Below are 25,305 nucleotides of genomic sequence, written 5' to 3'. Positions count from 1 at the left end.
GAATTCTAAACAGTTTTCAGTTGCACACATTTTACATAGAAATTCCCTCAATGTTCGTAGTGCCTTGTTTATTTTCATAACCTTTAAAGTCCACTGTTTTAAGACTTTTCATGCAGTGGTAGGTTAAGATTAATCACCTCTTTTTAATCGTGGTATCAGCTATGCATTCTTACATGATAAGAACGAAATGGGAGGCATTAAGGAAATTTGCATCCATGATTGTTTGTATTATTCACAACACTGATAAACACTTTATGTGCCTTTGTGCTAATTATCTACTTTTGCCGATAAATATAAGGTGGTGGACAATTTGTTTTCATTCTAACTGATGTGGGATGCCACCTCAGTTACCTGACAAAATCATTGCATATGCTTCCTTTGGGTCCACATTACACCAACCTGGCTTGCTAACATTTGTCGTGTAAATGTTGTCCTAAGTGAGGAATCTGCATGTACTTACTTCACTTGAAAGCCACATGCCTCAGCAACAGAGATTCTGGTGTTCTGGTGTTGAAACAACCCATCTCCCATATGGTTGTTCTGGTGTTTTAAGGTAATTGCAGTCCAACTGGATATCCCTGTTTATTTTGGTTAATAAAGATTCTTCTTTTCATAACGTAATGGGTCCTTGTTTATTTTGTCAAACTTCCAGTTAAGCAACACCAGTACTTCTTCTTATCAAACAACCTCAACTATTTGTTTCTTTGTATCCATAGATATCCCTTTCAATAATTCAACTTCTTTTTTTAACAGTGCCCTTATATATATATGCTGGATGCATGTCTTGGATCTGTTTTCTTTCTTTCTCAAAGGAGAGAATTAGCAAGATTTTACAGATAGCATATTCTGAATATTATAACAACATCAGATTTAATAAATTATCCCTGATTCATTTGGTTTGGTATTGGTGGGGTGCATGCATGTCTAAAATTCTTTCTTGATCACTTTCGGAGTTCTTTAAGTACACCCATTGTGGAAGCATTAGTTTGTGCACAAGATTGGTTGAGATATGCATATACCTCAACTACTTTTGAGGATTACTTGATGGATGCAGAAAGTTATGACTCAAGTAACAAAATAATATCAATATTTTATATTCATATTTAGTTAATTTATTCCCAAATTATTGTGTTCAATACTTTGAACTTACTAATTAATTTTCTTGTATTTGTTTTGTAGAAATTAATGCACATGAGGCAAGCAATTTAGAGCATGGAGCATGACATATTTTTAGTTTTTCATATTTGGATGTTGTTAATTGTTATGTTAGTTATTTTATATGTTATGTAATTTCATCGTTTTAGTCTTGGAGTTTATGAATTTGTGATTTTCAATGGATTATTGTAATATTTTAATTTTGAATTTGTGATTTTCAATGGATTATTTTAATTTTGGAGTTTGAAATTTGAAATTTATAATTTAATTTTGTTAACGAGTGCCAAATGTGGGGTATTTGTAAGTTTTTAAGAGTTTTTTTTGTCATTTTAAAAGCTTTTTTTTTTTTTGGGGGGGGGGGGGGGTAATGACAGGGTACCCAGAACCAGAATCAGAATATCTAGGAATCGGAACCATCAGTTCCGGTTCCAAAATTTAAGGAACCGTCGGTTCTGGTTCTTTCCAAAAGTGTAGGTTACTTGGAACCGAACACCCCTAATATATATTGTACATTATAATTTATATATAATATGCTATTATCTATAATCTTACATTAATACATAATATATATGTAATATATTATTTGTTGTTTTGATTGATTATAATGAATCAATAAATCACTATAATTTTTTTTTTTGGTCCCTCATTGAATAATTATTTCAATTCTATTATCTAATTGTCCTTGTTATATTGTGACAGCTATTTATTTAGAATTTATTATACTATATATGGTAGTTATTTATTTAAAATTTATTGTAATATATATGTATAATGTATCATATATGATACATTATTTATTAAAGAGACATTATATATGTATACTTATTACTTAATACAATAATACATAATATTATACTGTTAATATATAATATATTTATATATATGTATAATGTATTATAATTATCATTTTGATATTTGGAATCATTATAATCATTAATTTTTTTTAGTATTTTGATATTTGTAATATATTATCAATTTAGTATGATAGTTTTTATATTTAATATGTGCATTATAGATTTGATTTCTTTTTTGATTATATGGTATTTACGTTTAATATGTATATTTTATATTTATTTATTTATTTATTTTTTGGTTAGTATATATAATTTGGAAAAAAAGATAATAAAACTAAGGATACAAAAATACAAAAAAACCGCCCAAACGAGGAATTCGAGGACCTGTTTAGGGAATGGGTTTTTTTCGGGGATTCTCAGAATTCCCTGAACGGGCTTTGGGCCGAGATTGGGGAATCCCGTTGGGCTTCCGGGCCGAGGCCAGAGATAGGGGTCCCTGGCCCCGCCCCGACCCATGCCCATCGCTACACAAGACATGTTTCATACACAATCATATCAGTTCAGTTTAAGGTTACATATACACTACACGATTAGCTCTTCTACTGTGAGGATATTATTAAATTACATGTACATGTGCAATAACAAAATTAAGTCATCATTTACACAGTAGTCTCCAATTTGCTGCATAATAACCAGAAAAAAAAAAAAATTCAGATTTACATTGGATGATTTTACTCCTGTGTCATCAGAAAAAAACTAGCCATTGCAATTGAAAACTATCAGAAATGGTAAAAAATTGGTTGAATGACAAAATGAAATACAAGTGTGCTTGCATAGATCAATTCTCCTAAAAGAATTATTTACTCTCTGTCCCAACAATAAGCTGAAAAGACTCATGAAGGTCAAGAGCACATCGTGTTGCACAAAAAATTTGGCTTTTTGTCCGTGACTTGCTCAGAGTAGGAGGTTTCTTGAACTGTATCACATCGATGTCTCTATAACTTCCATGAGTCGGTTTGTCGCCTTATGCAGGAATAGATTTGTTAATGCGTGATTTTGATACCAACGAAACATATGTGTGAAATGTTGAATTGGCCCCCAAAAGACACACATGAATGGCTTGAAAAGATGAAAATAAATGTAGTGAGAAAGGGGTTTTAAAGTAGTTCGGATGCTAAGGAAGCAAATCCTACGTCCACTGATGTTTTTATTAATGATAAGGGTCAGGTCGCTTTAGACGACTGACTTTACACTGATAATACAAGGTATTGAAGGCTGTCTTTTCTAGGGAGAGAGAAAGAGCTTTTTTCTTTTCTGTAAGATTAAAATGCGTGAATCCCTTTAATGAGAGAGGAGCTCCAATTTTATAGTGGGATGTCTTGAGGTAATCATCATTGAATCTGCAAGTTGGTGGGATGATCCGTGCAAATCCTTCGTTTAGAGTAATTCACGTGATTTGTTGCAGGGGCTGGACACGCGGGGTCATCACAACTCCTCACTAGCCTGACGTGCACCCATTACTCTGATGGAAGCAAGCTGTGGGTGCCACCATGATCACACGAAGCAGTTGCGTCAGTAGGCTCTTCCCGAGGCCTGACCTTGCGCACTTAACTGGATGCCACATCAGCCCTAAGTTCCCAGGCGTAACAAGATTATCAAGAACTATTTGGTGAATAATTTCAACCTCTACAGTACCATACAATGATGTTGGACAATGTTATTTAAAAACATTTCAAATTGAAATATTCAATCTTATAAACAGAAGATAACAATAAAAAATTATTGTAATCTTCAGGCTTTTAAGAATTCACATTTTTTATTTACTTTGACAAGTTCAGATATGGATAAATTTGTTACAATCTCAAGAAAATAATTTTCTATTAAGCCACTGTTGTTCCAAGTAGTATCAATAATGATGTTTTGCCTGCAACTTGTAGTTGATGAGCTATCAAGATTAGTTACTCCACTTTGAAATATACTCCATTATTTGGTAGTAAAAAAATCTGGCACTTAAATTTTTCTTTTTACAGAAATCTCACTTGAAGAAGTCTTTTGAAAGAGTCTCCTCCACAGATCATGTAGGAAATTTACTTCCCTTTCTTTTAGGTTAAGGTCATTGCTTAACTCAAGTCACATTAATTTATTTTACAAGTATATTTGCAATTGAAATTTCGCAAGCACATCATAATGAATATACATGATAGGAAAATTTCAGTAAAAATAATATGATGATATCCGGATGCAATCGTGCCTATTCAATTCTTTTTCTCATTGAAGTCTTTCTCAAGATTTTCCCATCAGATCAGGCCGGCAATGAACTTTCTGCCTGCTGCAGCTGTAGTTGAAATTTATAGGCTAAGGCCAATATCTAACATGCTCGAATTAATTTAAAATTACAATTGGAAGTTGAAGATTCTACAAGTGATGCTTCGTAATATTTTCCAATTATAGTAACATTTAAGATAAATAATATACTCATCTCCTCACTGAAAACTGATTCAGTTTTATCCTAACCAAGAAACGAAAATGTTTTTGGGGATTCTAAAGCAATTGATCTTTGCATTACTTGGCATATTAGCCACAACGTCAGTTCTGATTCATGCACAAAATCAAACAGGTTTCAAGAACTCCATCTTTTTTACTCGTAGTTATTCATTATGTATAATGAGTCCCTCTGCTAATTTCTCTTTATTTGTCTCGGTCTCTCAGGTTTTATTAGTATAGATTGTGGAATACCAGAAAATTCACCCTACACTGACAAGGTAACAGGCATAAATTACATTTCGGATGCAGCCATTATAGACACTGGTGAAACCCACAGCATATCACCGGAATACAGGAGTGACACCCTGGAACAACAGTTCTTGAACGTTAGAAGCTTCCCTGAAGGATCAACAACCAACCGAACAATCAGGTAATGATTAGTAATTTTTATATCTCCTGAATTATATATGTTGGTCTTAATTGGTTACTGAATAAAATTATGTTTCAATAAATATAGGTACAAGGATGATGTTTGCGATCGAATATGGTTGCCAATCAACTTTCCCTTCTGGACAATAATAAGCACAACGAAAACTGATCTTCTTGAGAACAAGTTTGATGATGACCAAATACCAACTTAGTGATCTATCTCACTTTCCTAAACTGATGAGCACTGCCGTCACGCCTGTGAATGCTAGCGATCGTTGACAATTTTTTGGGAGGCCAATGAAACTAGATTGTATCATCTATTTCTGCACATTGCTGAAATTGAAGAATTACAAGACAACCAGACTAGAGAATTTAACATCTCTGCAAATGGAAAGGTTTTGTATTGGGAATTTCATCCCTTCTCCTTCTATACAAGATCAGCATATAACTTGTTTCCCTTCAGTGGAACGAGAATTGACATTTCAATGAACAAAACTGAGAATTCAACTCTGCCGCCTATCTTAAACGCCCTTGAGATATACTGGTTAAACGAATTCTCACAATTGGTAACAGAGGAACAAGATGGTATGTTTTCTTTCCTTTTCTCTTCTGGGTTACGATCAATCACTATGGTTTTTTATTTAATCCTTACCAAAATTAATCTGTGTGTAAATGTTAGTTGATGCTATTATGAATATCAAGACAAAGTACGGAGTGAAAATATCAAATTGGCAAGCAGATCCATGTATCCCTAAACTTTTCATCTGGGAAGGTCTCGACTGCAGCTATGATTCTGGACTCCCAAAGATCATATCCCTGTATGTATACACATTTAAATCAAAAGGCATCCTATTTCTTGACCTTGATCGAATATTGTTAACAAAAATTATTGATTGTGTCGCTCAAGCAGAAATTTATCTTCAAGTGGATTGTCCGGGGAGATAAGTCCTTATATACTCGGTCTCACATCGATTCAATCTTTGTAAGCGTCTCAGTCTCACATAAACTTGTAAGTTTGCCAATCTGTGAGTGATAAAAATCCAGTCACCTTAACATTTTCCATCACCATTCCAGGGACTTATCAAACAATAGTTTGACAGGATCAGTGCCTGAGTTTTTTACACAGCTACAATACTTGAGAGTGCTGTAAGTTACTGGACATATGACAGTAAGAAAGGCTAGCTTGTCATAGTTAATTATATAAAAGAGCATCACATTTTAACTGTTGCAGGAACTTGAAAGGAAACAATCTCGAAGGCTCAATTCCAGCTGGACTAAAAGAAAAAGTAGACAAGGGTTTGCTGTTATTAAGGTTTATTTTCAGTCCCAAAAAAAATGTTGAGACTTAGTACACAGCTGGTTTCTAATCATCTTCTGTTGATTCTAGTGTGGATGGAAATTCAAATCCTTGTCCTCCGGGTTCATGCAAAGAGCAAAACAAGTTTAAAATTGTGCCTGTGGTGGCATCAGTTGTTTCCGTTTTGGTAGTTTTAGCTGCAATATTGGCAATTTTGTGGATCCACAGAAGAAGAAAAGGTACCAAAAGTAACAATTCCTTAACAAAAAAAAAAAATTATAATTGAGAATTGATGCTAACTAAGAATTTTTTGCAGTGGGGAAGAAGGGGTCATTGGAGTTAAAAAAAAGAAGGTTCACATACTCAGATTTGGTGAGAATTACAAATAACTTTGAGAGGGTTCTCGGGAAGGGAGGATTTGGAGCAGTCTACCATGGTTACTTGGACAATACTCAAGTAGCTGTTAAGATGCTCTCGGCATCATCAGCTCAAGGATACAAGGAGTTTCAAGCTGAGGTACACAAATTTTTTTGCTATTAAACTATTTTACATATATACTAAGATATGGACTTTTCTGTACAGGTTGAAATTTTACTCGAAGTTCATCATAAAAATTTAACAAGTCTTGTTGGGTATTGTGATGAGGGCAAAAATATTGGACTGATCTATGAGTTCATGGCTAACGGAAACTTAGAAGCACATCTCTCAGGTTTGATAAAATTATTTTCACTTACTACTATATTTCTTTTCATACATATGTCTTGATAACTTATTCAATTTAATTTTTTACGGTTTCGTATACTATCTATTGATCAAATTATGTTGTTTGATGGATATGAAGAAAAAAATGAAAATGTCTTGAAATGGGAAGGGAGACTACGAGTAGCAACAGAGGCTGCACATGGTAAGGAACTACCTGATTATCAATTTTCTTTTCGGTTTCTTTCAGTCTAGACTTCCAAGTGATTTCAAACTTGTATGCATTGAACGCAGGACTCGAGTATCTGCATAGTGGTTGTAGGCAACCCATTGTACACAGAGAATGTGAAGTCTACCAACATCTTATTGAATGAAAAATTTCAGGCAAAATTATCTGATTTTGGCCTTTCCAGAATCTTCCTAGTTGAAAGTGGAACTCAATGTGTTAACAAATAATATTGCTGGAACCCCTCGATATCTTGACCCTGAGTAAGTAGATACATTCTTATGATCTTAAATTGCACAACCGTAAATGAAACAAAGTTAGCTTCATGATCTATTGGAAATTAAGATCAGACATAATCATATCTTAAATTTGGTCCTTCAGGTTCTATATATCAAACAGGTTAACAGAAAAAAGTGATCTGTACAGCTTCGGAGTGGTTCTCTTAGAGATAATTACAGGCAAACCTGTCATTGAAAAATCCCTTGAGAGGACACATATTAGTCAGTCGGTGAATCTCATGCTTACAAAGGGGGACATTAAAAACATTGTTGATCCAAGATTCAAAGGAGATTTTGACATCAACTCTGTCTGGAAAGCTGTAGAAATAGCAATGGCTTGTGTTTCTCGGGATTCCACCAAAAGGCCAACCATGCATCAGGTAGTAATGGAATTAAATGAATCTTTAGCAATTGAGATAGCTCGTGCAAAGGCAGGCAGTAACAATAAATCAAAGGACCATAATGCAGTGATCACTCTGAACCTGAATACTGAATTATCTCCAGTTGCAAGGTAGTGCTTTCTCTATACATGTTATGCACTCATTTCAATGTTTTAATGTGCAGGGTTTTAGATCTTCTTCCAGTTCGGTTATCTTGTACCTCCAGGAAGAAATAAAATTGGAAGAAACTGTACTCCTATTTTGCTTAATGTCTTAAACCACGTTTATTTTCTGTGATATCTAGTATATATGGGCGTCAATGGATCTTTTCTATTCATTAAATCGTAAGGTTAATTGTAGTATATAGCTAGCACACAGATAAATGAAAGCACAGATGATATTAATTTAATGATACCATCAACTAGGAAACATAAAATACGTATCGAACAGAACTGGAACTTTTATGTCAAGAAACAGAGAAGACAACAAAGGATGGTTCTGAAATCTTATTTTTTTTCCCATCTTGAACACCATAATCAGTGTCTAATAAATGAATTTTTAGTCGACGAGATCCTTTCTTGGTCCTGAGTTTCAGTTTCACACAATCAAAATGAACTCAAGCTACCATCCAACTCAAAACAACTGAAGTTGAAACTAATAACTATGAAAAAGAACAGAGTACTCTGTGCTTACTGCCTGACAAAATACAAAACAAAGAAGAACAGACTACTCTGTTGTTACCGTTAAAAATCAACTCTGCCTCTCTCCAGTGGTATGGCAGTGGGCAATGTCCAGAATCTTCTTCCTTGCTCACGCCGCTCGTCATTCTTGAAGGAAAAGAAAATCTCATTGACATGCAGCAAAGATTTTCAGTGCAAGTGGGAGATCTCTCTGGAGAGATTTAGAATTGGTTCTTTACCGACTTAAGCAACTATAAATAGCCCCACTTGGTTCCACTTTGATGATGTGGAAAACACAAGTGTCTAGGTGCTTGTGTATGGCGAGTGCAAGTGAGAGTCTAGTCTGTCTTCAAGTGTCTTGTTTATTGTGTCTAATAATGCAAAGTTATTATTAACTACACGTGCTCAAATCTAACAGTTACATCGATAAATATTAATATTCCTTACTTGGCTTCATTATAGACATTCAAATGTTGCTATCACCAAATAATTCCATGATTGCATGTTTATTCAAGATTCTGTGTTATCGATGAACTTGAATCTCCATACTGAATTTTCTCCCATTCTAAGGTAGTACTTTCACGAAAGATATCCCGCTTCACTATGCATAATTCTCATGTTCTATTTTGTGGAACATACATTAGCATAAGAAAACAGAGCTGCTGCAGTTTTTGAAAGCAGAACAGAGAAGAATGCTGCATTATTTGGTTTTTGACATTTAACTGTTTCACTGATCACCAGCACTAGTTAGCCTTGAAATGCATACAAGGGCCATTTTCGTCACTGCACAATATACATTTTCACAACCAGGGATGCATGTATGAATACGTACGTACTTAAATTCTGTACACATGAAATAAATAACTATAGATATGTGTTTTACTTCTCCAAGTATCTATATATGCAGTATGCTACCTAAAGGAAGTAAAAAAGTTCTGAACTCTAATGAGAAAATGTTTCCTAACAATGGTACCACTAGTTTTTTATGACATGACATGACTCAAAAGTGCAGAAAAGTTGTTCAAAAAATGAAGTAATTAGCCCACTTATCAAAATATAAAGCTCTAAAATCTGTTCGTGGCTAATCTGCGACAAGAAGGTATGATGGCCATTAAGAAGAATTAAAAATGGTGTAATATAAAATTGGCTTGGTATGAAGATGCTTAAATTACCGTTGAAATTCGCCAGAGTATGCTATTTACTGTAAACAAATTGCAGTGAGGTATAATATATGCCTTATAAGTTCAACTGAAATTACCATGCATATTTTTTTCTTAGTCGACTCTAAACAAATTGCAGTGAGGTATCAATTCCCTGATATAGAATTTATATTCTTCAGATAACACTCATTTTGTTACTTCAATATAGTGTTATTGAACGAAATAGAGACAACAACAGGAACAAAATATAATAGTAAAACAAATCAAACAGTCAACAAAGAAAATAATACACGCGATTTACCCTGGTTTACCCAATGTGGACTACGTCCAGCTGAGTTATTATTGTTGCAATATGCCTCACCTCTCTCGTTTACAATAAATGAATTGCTCTCTCACCCATAACAAGAGAAAAGTATGATTATATACTAGGTTTAAAAGACTAAATCTAGTTTTACAAGGATTCCTATTCCTAAGCCCAACCCAATAAGGAATTAGTAACTTAAAAGAAATCCTACAGCGGTTATACATGGAAAAGCCCAAAACCGCCTACGGACTCGGAGGCGCTGCCCCTGCGACCACCGCGGAGCGGGGCACCCGCCTGCTGACCGAGCAATAGGACCCCCGAGTGCGTCTCCGTTACCCATTAATGCTGAAGTAGTCGACAACTCCAACAATTATCTCCTATCAATAAAAGTTTTTTAAAAAAAAAGAAAAACATAAACTTTACTGGAGCTGATTATTTTGATTGTATTTAATGTCAATTGTCTTTTTATCAAATTGTTACTGACGAAATTCTTTCAGTACATTAGCTTATTGCATCTCTTGGAACTGTACAAGAGTTGTTGAAGATCAAGTCATGTTCACATGATAGTGTGAGAGGTTTGATTTATATTTATAAGCAAAATAAAAATAAACTGTTCTTATTTACTTTCCAACTAATGAAGCCGACCTCTAGTCAATGTCATCAATGAAAAACACAAAAGTCTTCTGTAGAACTCTCCTGTGAAACACAAATTGGCAACGACTTTTCTTTCATTTGAGCTATGCTCTTTTTCCACATTTGTGTTACACGCAAAATTGACCCCTGTAAAATATACTATTCATTTATGGTTGTTTACATGACATGGCACTATAAATTTTACGATTATATCTGCCTTCTTCAACTTGAAGAAATCAAAGTAGCAACGGTGATGTTAAAACATTTAATGTTTGAATTCCTATGCATAGTTGCTCTTACAATGCAGTTGGTTCATGCTCAGAGTCAATCAGGTTTCAATAACTCAATCTTAACTATCAATTTTTATTTCTATTTACTAACTATATTCATTTACTAATTTCTCTGTATCTTACCACACCTTTCCCAGGCTTTATTAGCATAGATTGTGGAATATCAGAAAAATCTGGATATACTGACAAGTTAACAGGCATAAATTACACTTCTGATGCAAGTTTCATAAAGACTGGTGTTAGCAAAAATATATCACCAGAATACAACGATAACACCTTGGAACAACAATTCCTGAATGTTAGAAGCTTCCCTGAAGGAATGAAAAATTGCTACACTTTAAAACTTGCACCGGGCAACATTAAGTTTCTGATTAGAGCAAGATTCATGTATGGAAATTATGATGGCCTAGGGAAAGTGCCAAGCTTTGATCTCATTCTTGAAGCTGATGTCTGGGATTCAGTGCAAATGGAAGATACATCCACTGTTGTTACCAAGGAGATCATTCACATCCCCAAAAAAAGTTATGTATATGTCTGTCTTGGAAACACAGGCTCCGGAACACCTTTCATTTCAGCATTAGAATTAAGGCCCGTCAGCAATTCCACTTACCAAACTCAATCAGGATCACTACTACTCTCTTGGCGGTGGGATGTTGGTGCAACAGACAATGGAACATTCAGGTAAATTATTTTATATCATCAAAATTTGGTAATTAGAATCTTGATTTCTAAGTAAAGCTCTATGAAACAGGCACAGAGACGACCCTTTTGATCGCATATGGACCCCCTACAACCGCAACAACTGGGTAGCAATAAGTAACTCGCAGCCTGTCGATTCCAGTACAAACATTTACAGGCCACCATCTACTGTCATGAGGACTGCAGTTATACCAGCAAATAGAAGCAGTTCCCTGCAGTTCGATTGGGAGCACTCGGATACGACATCCAGATTTTATGCCTACTTCCACTTTGCTGAAGTTCAAGAGAATCTAGGCAATCAGACTAGAGAACAGGCCATCAACTTAAATGGAAGGACCTGGCGGAAACCTGATGTTTATGAGTACTTATATGCAATAACCATTTCCAGCACAGCGCCCATAGGAGTAGACAAAATTGAGTTCTCAATCATCAAAACTGGGAATTCAACCCTGCCACCCATGCTTAATGCTTTGGAGGTATATGCCGTAAAGGAATTCCCACAACTGCTAACAGACCAAGAGGATGGTATGTTCTTCTAGACAATTTACTTTTTTATCAGTTGTGGATGTTATTGTCTAGATTTTCCTTCACTGTTTATTTTTACTTTTGTCCCCCTATGTTTCAATTCTTATTCTTTATATATGCGTATGTGCAACTATTAGTCAATGCTGTCACGAAAATCAAGTCAATGTATGGAGTGAATAAAAGTTGGCAAGGAGATCCATGTGTCCCTAAAGATTATCTGTGGCAAGGTCTTAATTGCAGCTATGATGATTATAGTCCCCCAAGGATCATTTCCCTGTGAGTCCTCGCCTTTAAACTGCCATATTAGTCTCAATTATGTTAACTTTGATCCATGTGACACTTCCATATTTTAACAAACTTATTGGTCATGCAACTAGGAACTTATCATCCAGTGGAATATCCGGTGAGATATCTCCTTATATATCCAGTCTCGCATTAATACAATCTCTGTAAGCATCTCTGCCTTGAATCAACCTATAAGTACTCAAATTGTTGATGATGGAAGCCAAGTCAGCTTAATATCATCAATCACCATTTCAGGGACTTATCGAATAACAACTTGATTGGACCAGTGCCTGAATTTCTGTCACAGCTACCATTCCTGACGGTTCTGTAAGTTTTCTTTATCAAGATTATGATGGATAAGCATAGTTCCTTTGTTGCTAAAAGAAAATATGAAAAAAAAAAAAAAAAAAAAAAAATTAGGGATCATCTTTATTCTTTAGTATTCTCTTGCAGAAACTTGAGTGGAAATAAACTCGAAGGTTCAATTCCAGCGGTACTCGTGGAGAGAAAGCACAATGGTTTGCTATCTCTCAGGTTTGATTTACTTTCAAAGCTATAGCTAGATCTATATGATTAAATTTCTCAACGAGTACTGCATTTTCTTTTCCCAAAACCGAAAAATCATCCATATGACCATATTCAACTGAATAATAAATCTATATATCGACTACTTGTAGCTGTCAGCACTACATATTATTATTCAAGTGTTACATTAACAATTCTCATTTTTTTCAAGTATTTTTCTAGTGTGTACGGAAATCCAGATCTTTGTCCTGAAGTTTCTTGTAAAGGCAGAGAGAAAAATAAGCTTATTATTCCAATAGCAGTTGTTCCAATAGTTGCAGTAGTAGTTTCAATATGTATCATCCTAACTGCAATTTCTATTTTCTGGAACTTCAAAACAAGAAAACAAGGTACAAAACGCCACAGATGAAATTATTAAAATTTTTTGAACATCAGCTCGACTCATGTTTATTGAATTTTATATTGTTTTCCAGTTGGGAAGAAGAATGAATCATTGGACTCGAAAACTCAACGGTATACATACTCTGATTTAGTGAGATTTACCAGTAACTTTGAGAGGACTATTGGGAAAGGAGGATTTGGAACAGTTTACTATGGATACTTGGATGACACTCAAGTAGCTGTGAAGATGCTCTCTCAATCATCAGTTCAAGGATACAAGCAGTTTAAGGCTGAGGTATTTAGACTAATTTAATTGAGAAAAATTCAACTTCCTTATACTAGACTGACTGAAATGTGTCAGTTGCTGTACAGATTGAACTTCTTATGAGAGTTCACCATAAAAATTTGACAACACTTGTTGGATATTGTGATGAGTGCACAAATATGGGATTAGTCTATGAGTTCATGGCTAATGGAAACTTGCAATCACATCTCCTAGGTTGGTTTTGCTCATTCGATAGGATTTTTATGAAGTTTAAGATGCTTATATTGACTTCGGAAAAAAAAAATCTTCATACACAATTTTTTTATGGATACAGAAACTGATGCAGATACCTTGAGTTGGGAAGGAAGACTTCGAATAGCAACAGAGGCAGCACAAGGTTACAAATACTCCGATTTGCAATATTCTCTTTTCAACATTTTCTTCCTGTCTTTTCTATCTAAGAAGTGAACTATTGTGCTTTGAATTTAAAATGTAGGATTGGAGTATCTGCACAATGGTTGTAAACCACCCATAGTCCACAGAGATGTGAAGTCTGCAAACATCTTATTAAATGAAAAATTCCAGGCCAAATTAGCTGACTTTGGTCTTTCCAGAATTTTTTCAGTCGAAAGTGGAACTCATGTGTCCACGATTGTCGCTGGAACCCCTGGATACATTGACCCTGAGTAAGTAGATGTGACTAATGCAGAAACTTCAACCGTTATGCACATTTGCAATTTAGGGCTATGAAATTAGCTTGTAATGTCAAATTGCACAATCATTGTATGAAGGAAACCTAGTCTCATGAACTGACTCTATTTTTTCCCTCCCTACAGATACTATATATCAAACAGATTAACTGAAAAGAGTGATGTATATAGTTTTGGAGTGGTTCTTTTGGAGATAATAACAAGTAAACCTGTCATTGAAAATACGCTTGAGAAGACTCATATAAGTCAGTGGGTGAGTTTCATGCTTTCGAAGGGGGATATTGCAAATATTGTTGATCCGAGACTGCATAGAGATTTTGAGACAAACTCTGTCTGGAAAGCTGTAGAAGTAGCAATGACTTGTGTTTCTCCAACTTCTGCCAAAAGGCCAACCATGAATCAGATAGCGGTGGAACTGAATGAGTCTTTAGCAATGGAGGTAGCTCGCAAGATGGGCAAGGATGCCAAATCAAGAGATTCTATGTTATCGATGAATTTGAATGTCGACACTGAATTATCTCCCATACCAAGGTAGTACTTTTACAATATGTATCCCACTTAACCTTGCATATATATTTTCATACATGTAACCGGTCTTGGACCAATGTTCTTGTGTACTTGAAGAAACATAAAGAAATAAGGCAGCGATGTCCTACTTTGTGTAACATACATTAGCATATGAAATAGAGCTGCTGCAGTTGTTGAACCAGAACAGAGAAGAAAACGGCACTATTTGGTGTTTGACCTTCAATTCCTCCACAGATTAGCATTACTAGTTATCCTGAAATGCATAGGATTGATTAAGGGCTGTTTTTTTTTATAAATATTCATAACCAAGTTTGCATATATGAATATTTACTTAAAATATCTATATCTCCTAATAACTACCTAGAGGAAGAAGAAAAGTTCTAAACTCTAATGAAACAAGAAATGGTTTCCAAACAATGGTATCACTGGTTTTTTCTTTTACATGACATTACTCAAGTGCACGAAAATGGTTCAAAGAATGAAGTTTGCAGTATTAAGTAATCTGGTACAGTCATCGAAATATGGGGTTATGTATTTCCTCCTCAGGGTTTGACGGAAGTACTAAACACACCCGAAAGTTTTGGATATGCATCCAGAAAATTGATTACTTTACCAAGGGTACCTTTTATCTAATAATAAACCATAAATTTAATTAAATTACATAGTAAAAATTGAATAAAATAAAATGGGAGAGTGAAGTATAATCAGATCAAGAATACTAAAGTCCTTTTGAAATAAAGTTTCAGATTCTTTTCAGTTTTTATTTCTTCAATTTCTATTTTAAATAAATAAAAATTTAAAAAAAACTGAAGAATACATAACTAGACAAAGGGTATTATACTATTTATATGGTGGAATAATCAATTTTTTTGGTGTATTTGTTACTATCTGAAATCCTTGGGTGTCTTTGTACTTTCCTCAAACCTTGAGGGGAAAATTTTATAAACCCATCAAAATATATAAGCTCTAAAATCTAATTTTATAAACCCATCAAAATATATAAGCTCTAAAATCTGTTGTTGGCTAATCCACGACAGGGGGTCATAATGTAAACATGTTGAAAATATGGCCTAAAATACAATTGGCTTCTCCATAATTAACAAATTTGCAATGTATGGTATTCTGATGCTGACATTTTAGTTGAAATGCTTCAAATTATGCTATTTAATCAATGCAGATCAGAGCAGAACAGAGTGCTCTGTTCTTTGTGCCTGATAAAATATAACAGAAGAAAGCAGAACAGACTACTCTGTGATTACATCACTAATATTAATATATACTTCTAAAATCATACTTTGAATAGGCTTTATTTATACTTGTGTCCCTTTCAAATTCATGACCCTTTTCTTGGGTTCTTCCGAAGAAGAATGATCTACAACACATTTTGGAAAATTCAACTTCTGTTGCATTATAAAGGTTTGATATACAATCTTTGAATCTTATCAACATAAGTACATAATATAGATAATTTAAGTAGAAAAACGGAGAAGATCACAACAGAGGCTGATTCTGAAATCTGAATTTTCTTCTATCTTGAACGCCACATACTGTGTTTATAAAGTGGAAATTCAGGAAATTAGAGATTTTTTTTCTCACGAGTTTCAGTTCCATTAAAAATTAAATAACCTCACACAAGATTAACTAGTTAAAAAAAAAAAAAAAAAGCATGTGTTTCTTTAGATTCAAAGCTTCTTTAACCTGCTGGAATTTTCTTTATGGAACTTCCTTTTTTTTTTTTTTTTCTCTTTTCTCTTTTAGCTTATAAACATCCAAATACTTGTATGAATAAAATAAAACTTGCAGCTATATTAGTTTGTAGATTCTATCATATATAAATGCATATAAATGAGTGGATTAATTCAAATCTTCATGCTGAATTATCTCCTGTTGAACTTGCAGATTGTCCAGGTTAGAAAACCTAAGTTCTAAAGTAACCAAAACATTCACAGCAAGCTAGAAATATAAAGAAAATAAGAGCATACACATAGATTTATAGTGGTTCGGTAATCAGATTGATTACCTACATCCACTCTTCAGGGAAGTAGAAAACATACACGATGAAGAGAAACTTTACAGAGTTTGTGAGTCAGTTTACACAAAGAACCTAGTGACAACTCCCCTCTGTAATCCACCCTATATTGCTCCCATGTGTCTCACACCTCTGACACACAAATACATATCATTAATCAATAATTTATACAAGAAGAAAGGAATAAAAGTTAGTTACAAAAAAATCTCATCACCATCGTCGATCTCATCCTGCGAACACCAAAGCTTCACCTTGCAAATTCCCTCAACAACTTTCTCTCTTTGTAACCGAGGGAGAACAATCTAGAGAGCACACAGAAGTGTCGACCTAAGGCACAAACAAATATCACACAAGGGAATTTCCAGAAATTTCCCTTTCTTTCTTCTAAATTACCTCTGACCAAAGTATAAAAACTTTGACTCCACATAAGCATAAATCGGATGCCACATCAGCACATCTCTCGTAGAAAGGTAGTATTCTCTTAATATAAATGTACATGTATGAATAAAAATTTTCTTGTGCTCTGTTTAGACCTTCTACTACGTCAGTTAGTATACTACTTTTGGAGGAGAAATAAAAAACGACAGCAGCTATGTTTCTGTTGTAGTTAATGCAGTTTTTTTTTTTCTGGTAAAAAAAAAATATATTAAATTCGGGTCTTAGATCATATATATTTATTTCTTTGACCTTAATGCTATATGTGTGAAAGAACATTTCTTGATCATTATCTGTAATTTTTTAGAATAATCATTTTTTTTTTCTTTCTATGTAATAATCAATGATTAATCTATTTTACTCTATATTTTTGTATATATTAATTAAATATTAAGAATGATATTTTTATTAAATAATAATTATTTTAAAAATTATATTAATTTAATAAAATTAAATATTTATTTAACCAAATAAACATTATATTTAATATAAAAAACATTACATCTAATATAAAATGATGTAAAAAAAAAAAAAAAGATTATTGTATTTAGTTACTGAGAAAAGCAAATTAGTGTTAATTTTTATTTTGAGTTATTGTAGTTTAATATTTGTATTGAATAAAGTTTTGTTTTTAATTTTACATCATATTAATATTTATGATTTATTAATATAAATAATAATCAAATTAATATAAATATAAATAAAAAAATAATTTTTATAGTATTTAAACAATATCATGTCAAATTGGTGTGTATAAATAATATTATACCAAATTTGGCGTGAGCTTGTGGAATGTTTGGAGGCCAACTTTCACGGCATTTGGTGTTTTTACACCAAAATAACGTTGGGTTGGAGATGCAGATGGGGGAAGTGTTTTGTTCTAGGCTGCCATTATTGAAAGGCAGGCAGAGGGTTAAACTTAGGCTGCCATTATTGAAAGCCAACAAGTAGGGGGTAGTCAATCATTAATTTTACTTGTAAGGTTGATTTCTTCAACACTTGAAAAACTTCCTGCCTATAAAGAAAATTCATCCCTTAGTTTGGTAGGATCTTTTGCAAGTGTACAGAAATTTCCAAGCTGCACCTTCCACACATCAAGGTTTGAGATATTATACACAAACAATCATATGTTAATTAAGTGAGTTATTTTAATAATGTAATGTAACTTGGCATTAGACAATAAATTACCTAACTCAAGGTTGGATTTTCTCAAGACATGATCATGAATAACTTTTTCCTGCAAATGATAAGCACAATTTGGAGAGCTAAAAGTTAAACTCAAACAATCAAATTAAGCAAAATTATTTTGTTGATGTTTTAAGATAACAGCTCATTGTTTAGAAACCAGAGAAACATGTGATGGTTTAGATTATAAAGTAAATAGATGTTGACCCTTCAATGAAAATAAACATGATGAATAATTTTACATGTAATTTCTTTTAAAATGTTTATCAAGGATACCCTTTTAAATTCCTTGCATGTGGGTATGACTTAGAATTACTGAGCAAAAAGAAAATTAACTCGAGCTTCTAGAACTGGATATTCAAAAATCCCCGATGCAGTATTTATATTTTTCCTTTGAAATTTTCATTGAATTAGCATACAAGTTACTAGGTTGTTATAGTATATGTGGCTTTGAAATTTCTCTGAAGGTGTTGATGGAGTCCCACAAGATATCAGAGCCACACGTTTAAGGGTGATGATGGGTGCAACGATGGGTTTGGACCTCAGCCCACATCACCATGTTGCCAGGTTGTAATAGTATATATATGCCTTTGAAACTGAATTGAAAGCGGTGATGGAGTCCCACATGATATCAGAACTACGTGTTTAAAGGCGATGATGGATGCAGTGATGGGTTTGAACCCCGCTCCACATCCCCAAGTTGCTAGGCTATTATAGCATATATATATATATATATGGTTAGACACCATCTTTCTTTGAGCCAATTACCCAATCCCATTTATCAAAGCTGTCTTTTCTTGTACGCTGGGGTCATTTTTAAACTTAATCACATTTACTTTACAAATTGACTTGTTCTCAAAATTTTGCAAGTGCATCATAATGAAAACACATGATAGGAACATTTCTGTAAATTAATATGATGAATATACTAATGTGGTAATACTTATTCTAACAATTATATATCTAAAGCATTGCTTTGGCCGCATAAATTGAAACACAATCACTTCTTTTTAAGTAATAAGCAAGAAGAACCCCAAATGGCAGTGAAGATGTTGAAGTGTTTAATCTTTTCGTTTCTTGGTGGAGTTGCTCTTGCTGTTTTGGTTCATGCCCAGGAGCAATCAGGTTTCGATAACTGAACTTCTAAATATCAATTTCATACTTATTTGTAGGATATACAATGATTTTCTTTGTTGCTCTGTTTTTATTTTCCAGGATTTTTTAGCCTAGATTGTGGAACATCCAGTGATTCCAACTACACTGACAAGATAACAGGCATAGATTACATGTCAGATGCATACTTCATTGAGACTGGTGTCAACAATAAAATATCATCTGCATATGAAAATTATAATCTTGAACAGCAACTTTTGTGTTAGTTCAGATGAAGTGATAATCAGAGTAAAATGTGAGAATTTGAAATGGAAAGAGACGGCAACAATTGAAAGTTTTTCACTTTCTGTTTTCATTCACAGAACAAAAGTTTTTATACAAGAAAGTTCTACTGTTTTACCTACTGCATTGCAATAAAAATATTACATTTGAATTTCAACCAATGCACATACCAAATCAAGTCTTAATCTCAACAAAACATGTCAAATAAGCTTAACTTGATTGCCTTAAAATCTGCTGCAACAACAACTGCAGCCTAACAAAACAAAAACAGAAACTTTGGCTCCAAAATGCAACTTAAACCTTCAGCAGGATTTTGTCCCATTTCCAGCAGGTTATCACCAACTTCATCACTCCTCCTTGATAATCTTGCTGTAAACACCAAGTCTAAGTCTCAAACTCTCAAACTTGGTTTTAGGTAGACCTTTGGTCATAATATCCGCAATTTGTTCTTCACCCCTGCAGTGGACTAATTTCACTTCAACATTACTCTCTGCTCCTCTCATAGCATGGAATTTGATTTTGATGTGCTTTGTTCTGCCGTGTAAGATTGGATTCTTTGCCATTGCAATAGCTGACTGATTGTCACAAAAAATCACAATTGGTTCTTCTTGAATTTGCCTCAAATCCTGCATAATCTTCCTCAGCCATATAGCCCGGTTCACTGCGGTAGCAGCAGAAATGTATTTTGCTTCTGTCGTGGACTAAGCAGTGGTGTCTTGCTTCTTGGAATGCTAGCATATGGCTCCTGAATTTAAGAAGAAAACATAACCTAATGTACTCCTCATATCATCAATGCATCCAGCCCAATCACTATCTGAGTACCCAATAAGTTGCAGGTTTTCAGTCTTCTTGAACCATATTCCAAGCTCAGCACTTCCCTTGACATACCTTAGCACCCTCTTGGCTGTCTTGAGATGGATTTCACCTGGGCTGGTCATGAACCTGGAAAGAACATTGGTTGCAAACATCAAATCTAGTCTGGTGGCAGTCAAGTACAGGAGGCAACCGATCATACTTCTATACATTTTCTCATCAACCTTCTCAGCCCCATCATCCTTGCTCAGCTTCAAATTTACAACCAGTGGAGTGTCCACTGGTTTGCATCTGTCCATGTTAAGCTTATGCAGAATTTCATTGGCAAACCTCCTTTGATTAACAAATTTGCCATGGTGACTTTGGTGGATCTCCATCCCAAGAAAATAAGACATTTCCCGAAGGTCAGTCATCTCAAATTCATTGTGCATGGTCATTTTAAACTCCTCAAGTTGAGTTGAGCTGCTTCCCATGATGAGTAAGTCATCAACATACAATGACACAATGGTGAATTCACTTTCCAGCCTTCTCACATATAGTGTATGTTCATTTGCACTCCTTGCATATCCCAAGCTGATCAAATACTCATTAATTCTACTATACCAGGTTCTAGGGGCCTGTTTCAGCCCATATAGAGCCTTTCTCAACAAATACACCTTATGGTCCTGCCCTTCCACTTCATATCCCTCCGGTTGCTCCACATAAATTTCCTCATTGAGCTAACCATTTAGGAAGGTAGATTTGACATCTAGTTGATAGATTCTCCACTCAAATTGGGCTGCCAAGGCAAGGAGAAGTCTAATTGTATCATGCCTAGCCACAAGTGCAAAATGTATCCGAGAAGTCCACTCCAAATTGTTGAGCAAACCCCTTAACAACTAATCTTGCTTTGTGTTTGTACACTGACCCATCAGGCCTCAGCTTCTTTTTATAAATCCATTTTACTTGGATTACTCTTCTAGTTGTTGGTCTGTCAACTAATTCCCATGTGCTATTCTTTTCAATCATTTTTATCTCCTCCTCCATTGCATTCCTCCAGACCTCTGACTTAGCAGCCTCCCTGAAATTTGTAGGCTCAAGCAAGGTTGTATTGCATCTCTCATAAACCTCTGCCAGAGACCTTGTACCCCTGACTGGGAAATCATCATCCAAATCTGTCTCTTTTGGATCATCAAATCTGCCTACTGTTGTGTCTGCAATCTACTCTCTTGTGTCTTCTTCAACTTCAATTTTCTTCTAGTTCTAGATCCCCTTTTCATCTACCTTCACATCTCTAGTGATGTGAATTCTCCTGGTTGCTAGAACATAAACTCTATAGGCCTTGGACTGCTCACTGTACCCTATAAAGATCTTTGTCATGGCTTTCTCATCTAGCTTGCTTCTTTTAACTACTGGAATGAGTGCATAGCACACACTTGCAAAGATTTTTAGATTTCTAACCAAAGGCTTCACTCCATACCAAGCCTTGTAGGGTGTTTGATTGGTTAAGGCCTTGGTAGTGAGTCTATTAAGCAAATAGACCCCTTGTGTTTACAGCTTTATTTGGGTAGCTACTTCTCAGCAACCATGCACCTGGCCATCTCTATGATAGTCCTATTCTTCCTTTCACTGACTCTATTTTGTTGTGGAGTATAAGGATTGCTGAACTGGTGCACAATTCCAGCTTGCCTGTAGATTTTTTTTCAAATTTAGTGGAGGTGTACTCACTCCCACTGTCACTTCTGACATTTTTAATGCTTAGGCCTGTTTGTTTTTAAACTTTCAGTTTAAACCTTTCAAACACCACTGCAACTTCACTCTTCAGTTTCAAAAAATAAACCTAGCACATCTAGGTGTAGTCATCAATGAAAAGGATAAAATATTTGCTTCCATTTAGAGATGGTGTTTGCATAGGTCCATACACATCCGTGTGGATAAGCTGAAGCTTCTCAGCAGCTCTCCAAGCTTTGTTTGCAGGAAATGGTAGTCTACTCATCTTGCCAAGTTGACAGGTAGCACATATAGTTTTGGTTTTTGCAATTTTAGGCAGATCACATACCAAATCTTTGGTCTAAATTTCCCTAAGGCTATGGTAATTGAAATGGCCTAACCTTTTATGCCACAATTCTGACTCATCCACATCAACAACATATGCTTCTGGTTCTAGTTTTTTCAGCCTAATAGGGAAGCTTTTTCCCATCATCCTAACTCTCATTAACTCATTACGTTCACTGTCTAGGATTGTGCAAAACTGATCCTAGAAGTCCAGGGCATACTTCCTTTCTATCATTTGTCCAACACTCAACAAGTTATAGCCTATATTAGGCACATACAAAACATTGGGAATAAGTTTGATACTTGTTTTTGTTTGCACAACAATATCTACTCTCTCTTTCACAGCCACAAACTCCCAATTTCCAACTTTAACTTTGGAATGGTAAGACTTGTCCAAGTTCACAAAGTCCTCCAAGTTTGCTGTCATATGATTGGTACACCTACTGTCTATCAACCAATCATCATTGTGGGCTTGAACAGCACAACATGAAGCCACAAATAGTTGCTTAGAATCTGAGTTTGGTTACTGGTCCTCCACAATCTGTGCTTGCTGTGTTGACTGATTTGGTTTGTTTTTGCACACCTTTTCAATGTGACCATATTGTTTGCATGCTTTACATTGAATGTTAGGCCTGAACCAGCACCTTTTTTCATCATGCCTTTTTTTTTTTTTTTTTTTTTTTTTTTTTTTGCAGTGAGCACACGGTGGAAACTCTCTCATTCCACTTGGTTTGCTTCACTGGTTGGCCATCTTCTCGTTTCCTTTCTTTTCACCTGTAGACCTCTTGCTTCCACCCTAACCTGGTTTGCCTTTGAATCCAGCCACCATTGCACCGTCACTTGAGTCCTCTTGCCTCAACAATCTCCTTTGCTCTTGAGCTTGCAAGGCATACACTAAATCTGTGAGAGTAATTTGTGTCAAGTCTTTAGAATCCTCAAATGAGTATATCTTAGATTCAAACCTTTCGGGTAGACTAACTAGGACTTTCTCCATTATCCTTTTATCTATCATCTCCTCTCCCATTAATCTGATTTTATTCACTACATTCATCAACCTATCCACATATTCCTTTACTGATTCTAACTCTTGCATTTTCAGCATTTCAAACTCCCTTCTTAAGTTCAACACCTGCATATTCTTTGTTGTATCACTGCCACCAAACTCCTTATTGAGTTTATCCCATGCTTCCTTGGTTGTCTCATATGCCATGATTCTTGTAAACACTTGTTCAGTCACTACTGCATGGATATGAGACAAGGCTTTAGGTGCTTTGGTGGTTTCTTCATCGTGCAACCTGATCTAATTCAGAGAAGGGTTTGGCCCCAATACTGGTCGTTGTTTATCCTCTTCAACATACTGCCATAAACCTTGTCCCCTTAGGAAGGTTTTCATTTTGACATCCCAAATGTGGTATTGATCACCGTTGAAGGTTGGAGGAATAAGGGAGGTTGTGTGTTGTGCCATTGAGTCAGGCTGTGTGGAGCTTGATAGGTGGTTCACCGTAATAGAGGTTGAGAAAGTGAGCGAGGAGAGATGAGTTTATCAGACCCTTAAGATCAGTATGGCTCTGATACCATTTGTTAGTTCAGATGAAGTGATAATCAGAGTAAAATGTGAGATTTGAAATGGAAAGAGACGACAACAATTGAAAGTTTTTCACTCTCTGTTTTCATTCACTGAACAAAAGTTTTTATATAAGAAAGTTCCACTGTTTTACTGACTGCATTACAATAAAAATATTACATTTGAATTTCAACCAATGCACATACCAAATCAAGTCTTAATCTCAACAAAACATGTCAAATAAGCTTAACTTGATTGCCTCAAAATCTGTTATAACAACTATTGCAGCCTAACAAAACAAAAACAAAAACTTTGGCTCCAAAATGCAACTTAAGCCTTCAGTAGGATTTTGTCCCATTTCCAGCAGGTTATCACCAACTTCATCATTTTGTATGTCAGAAGCTTCCCTAAAGGTAAAAGAAATTGCTACACTCTAAAACCTGAAGGTGGCTATTCTAAGTTTTTGATCAGGGCAAGATTCATGCATGGAAATTACGATGGTGAAGGCAGTATACCAAGTTTTGATCTATTTCTTGATTAAAAAATATGGGATTCAGTGGAATTGTCAAATCCATCCACTATCGTCAACAAGGAAATCATCCACACCCCCAAGAACAATTATATTTATGTGTGTCTTATAAACACAGATTCCGAAACACCTTTCATTTAAGCTTTAGAATTAAGGCCCTTGAAAAACACCACATATGTAACTCAATCAGGATCTCTGCAACTCAAAGGGAGGTGGTATGCTGGTGTAGTGACCAATGAGAACATCAAGTGAAATTATTTTATATTAACCTAAATTTGGTATGTTGATCTTGGTACTAAGCAATTGGATATATAGGTATGGAGATGATGTTCATGACCGCATATGGCTGCCCTGGGGATCCAACAGCTGGGAAACAAAAAGTAGCACCAAGTCAATCAATTTAATCAACAGTGCTCACGATTTACCATCCAAAATCGTGAGCACTGCTTACATGCCAGCAAGTGGTAAAAATTATATTGATTTCATTTGGGAGACTAATGAAACCAAGTCGACTTATGTCTACTTGTACTTTGCCGAAGTTAAAGTGAGACAAGCCAGCCAGACTAGAGAAATGAACATCTATGCAAACGGACG

General features: G+C 34.9%; 3 protein-coding genes across 3 annotated transcripts; all 3 read left to right on the top strand.

The window, feature by feature from the left end:
* The first annotated feature begins 5,160 nt into the window (after positions 1–5,160).
* On the top strand, positions 5,161–7,877 carry LOC116142124 (LRR receptor-like serine/threonine-protein kinase IOS1). Its single transcript, XM_031427569.1, has 12 exons — positions 5,161–5,447; positions 5,542–5,680; positions 5,773–5,844; positions 5,937–6,008; positions 6,094–6,174; positions 6,250–6,398; positions 6,476–6,675; positions 6,742–6,868; positions 7,001–7,063; positions 7,153–7,190; positions 7,283–7,347; positions 7,466–7,877. Exons 1-12 carry the CDS (start codon positions 5,348–5,350, stop codon positions 7,875–7,877), a joined length of 1,518 nt encoding a protein of 505 aa, XP_031283429.1. The 5' UTR covers positions 5,161–5,347.
* Positions 7,878–10,759: 2,882 nt separating this feature from the next.
* Positions 10,760–14,958, top strand: LOC116142203 (putative leucine-rich repeat receptor-like protein kinase At2g19210). Its single transcript, XM_031427651.1, has 13 exons — positions 10,760–10,851; positions 10,947–11,490; positions 11,561–12,033; positions 12,171–12,309; positions 12,411–12,482; positions 12,574–12,645; positions 12,772–12,852; positions 13,066–13,232; positions 13,317–13,519; positions 13,597–13,723; positions 13,824–13,886; positions 13,986–14,175; positions 14,326–14,958. Exons 1-13 carry the CDS (start codon positions 10,773–10,775, stop codon positions 14,732–14,734), a joined length of 2,619 nt encoding a protein of 872 aa, XP_031283511.1. The 5' UTR covers positions 10,760–10,772; the 3' UTR covers positions 14,735–14,958.
* A 4,405-nt stretch (positions 14,959–19,363) lies between these two features.
* Positions 19,364–19,755, top strand: LOC116142123 (putative leucine-rich repeat receptor-like serine/threonine-protein kinase At2g19230). Its single transcript, XM_031427568.1, has 2 exons — positions 19,364–19,501; positions 19,592–19,755. The coding sequence occupies exons 1-2, from the start codon at positions 19,414–19,416 to the stop codon at positions 19,753–19,755; spliced, it is 252 nt and encodes an 83-aa protein (XP_031283428.1). The 5' UTR covers positions 19,364–19,413.
* Positions 19,756–25,305: the final 5,550 nt, after the last annotated feature.

This window comes from Pistacia vera, unplaced genomic scaffold, assembly GCF_008641045.1.
Source record: "Pistacia vera cultivar Batoury unplaced genomic scaffold, PisVer_v2 Contig405, whole genome shotgun sequence".
Classification (NCBI taxonomy): domain Eukaryota; kingdom Viridiplantae; phylum Streptophyta; class Magnoliopsida; order Sapindales; family Anacardiaceae; genus Pistacia; species Pistacia vera.
The sequence above is the reverse complement of the archived record's forward strand: the minus strand, read 5'-3'. Positions and strand labels throughout refer to the sequence as shown.

Bases quoted from the DNA above. Each gene is read 5' to 3' on its own strand.
- LOC116142124 (XM_031427569.1), top strand. From the start codon at position 5,348: ATGAACAAAACTGAGAATTCAACTCTGCCGCCTATCTTAAACGCCCTT. The intron at 7,064-7,152 runs GTAAGGAACTAC...CATTGAACGCAG, and splicing joins AGCAACAGAGGCTGCACATG to GACTCGAGTATCTGCATAGT. The intron at 7,348-7,465 runs GTAAGTAGATAC...TTGGTCCTTCAG, and splicing joins CCTCGATATCTTGACCCTGA to GTTCTATATATCAAACAGGT.
- LOC116142123 (XM_031427568.1), top strand. From the start codon at position 19,414: ATGGCAGTGAAGATGTTGAAGTGTTTAATCTTTTCGTTTCTTGGTGGA. The intron at 19,502-19,591 runs GTTTCGATAACT...TTTATTTTCCAG, and splicing joins TCATGCCCAGGAGCAATCAG to GATTTTTTAGCCTAGATTGT.
- LOC116142203 (XM_031427651.1), top strand. From the start codon at position 10,773: ATGTTAAAACATTTAATGTTTGAATTCCTATGCATAGTTGCTCTTACA. The intron at 13,520-13,596 runs GTATTTAGACTA...GTTGCTGTACAG, and splicing joins ACAAGCAGTTTAAGGCTGAG to ATTGAACTTCTTATGAGAGT. The intron at 14,176-14,325 runs GTAAGTAGATGT...CCCTCCCTACAG, and splicing joins CCTGGATACATTGACCCTGA to ATACTATATATCAAACAGAT.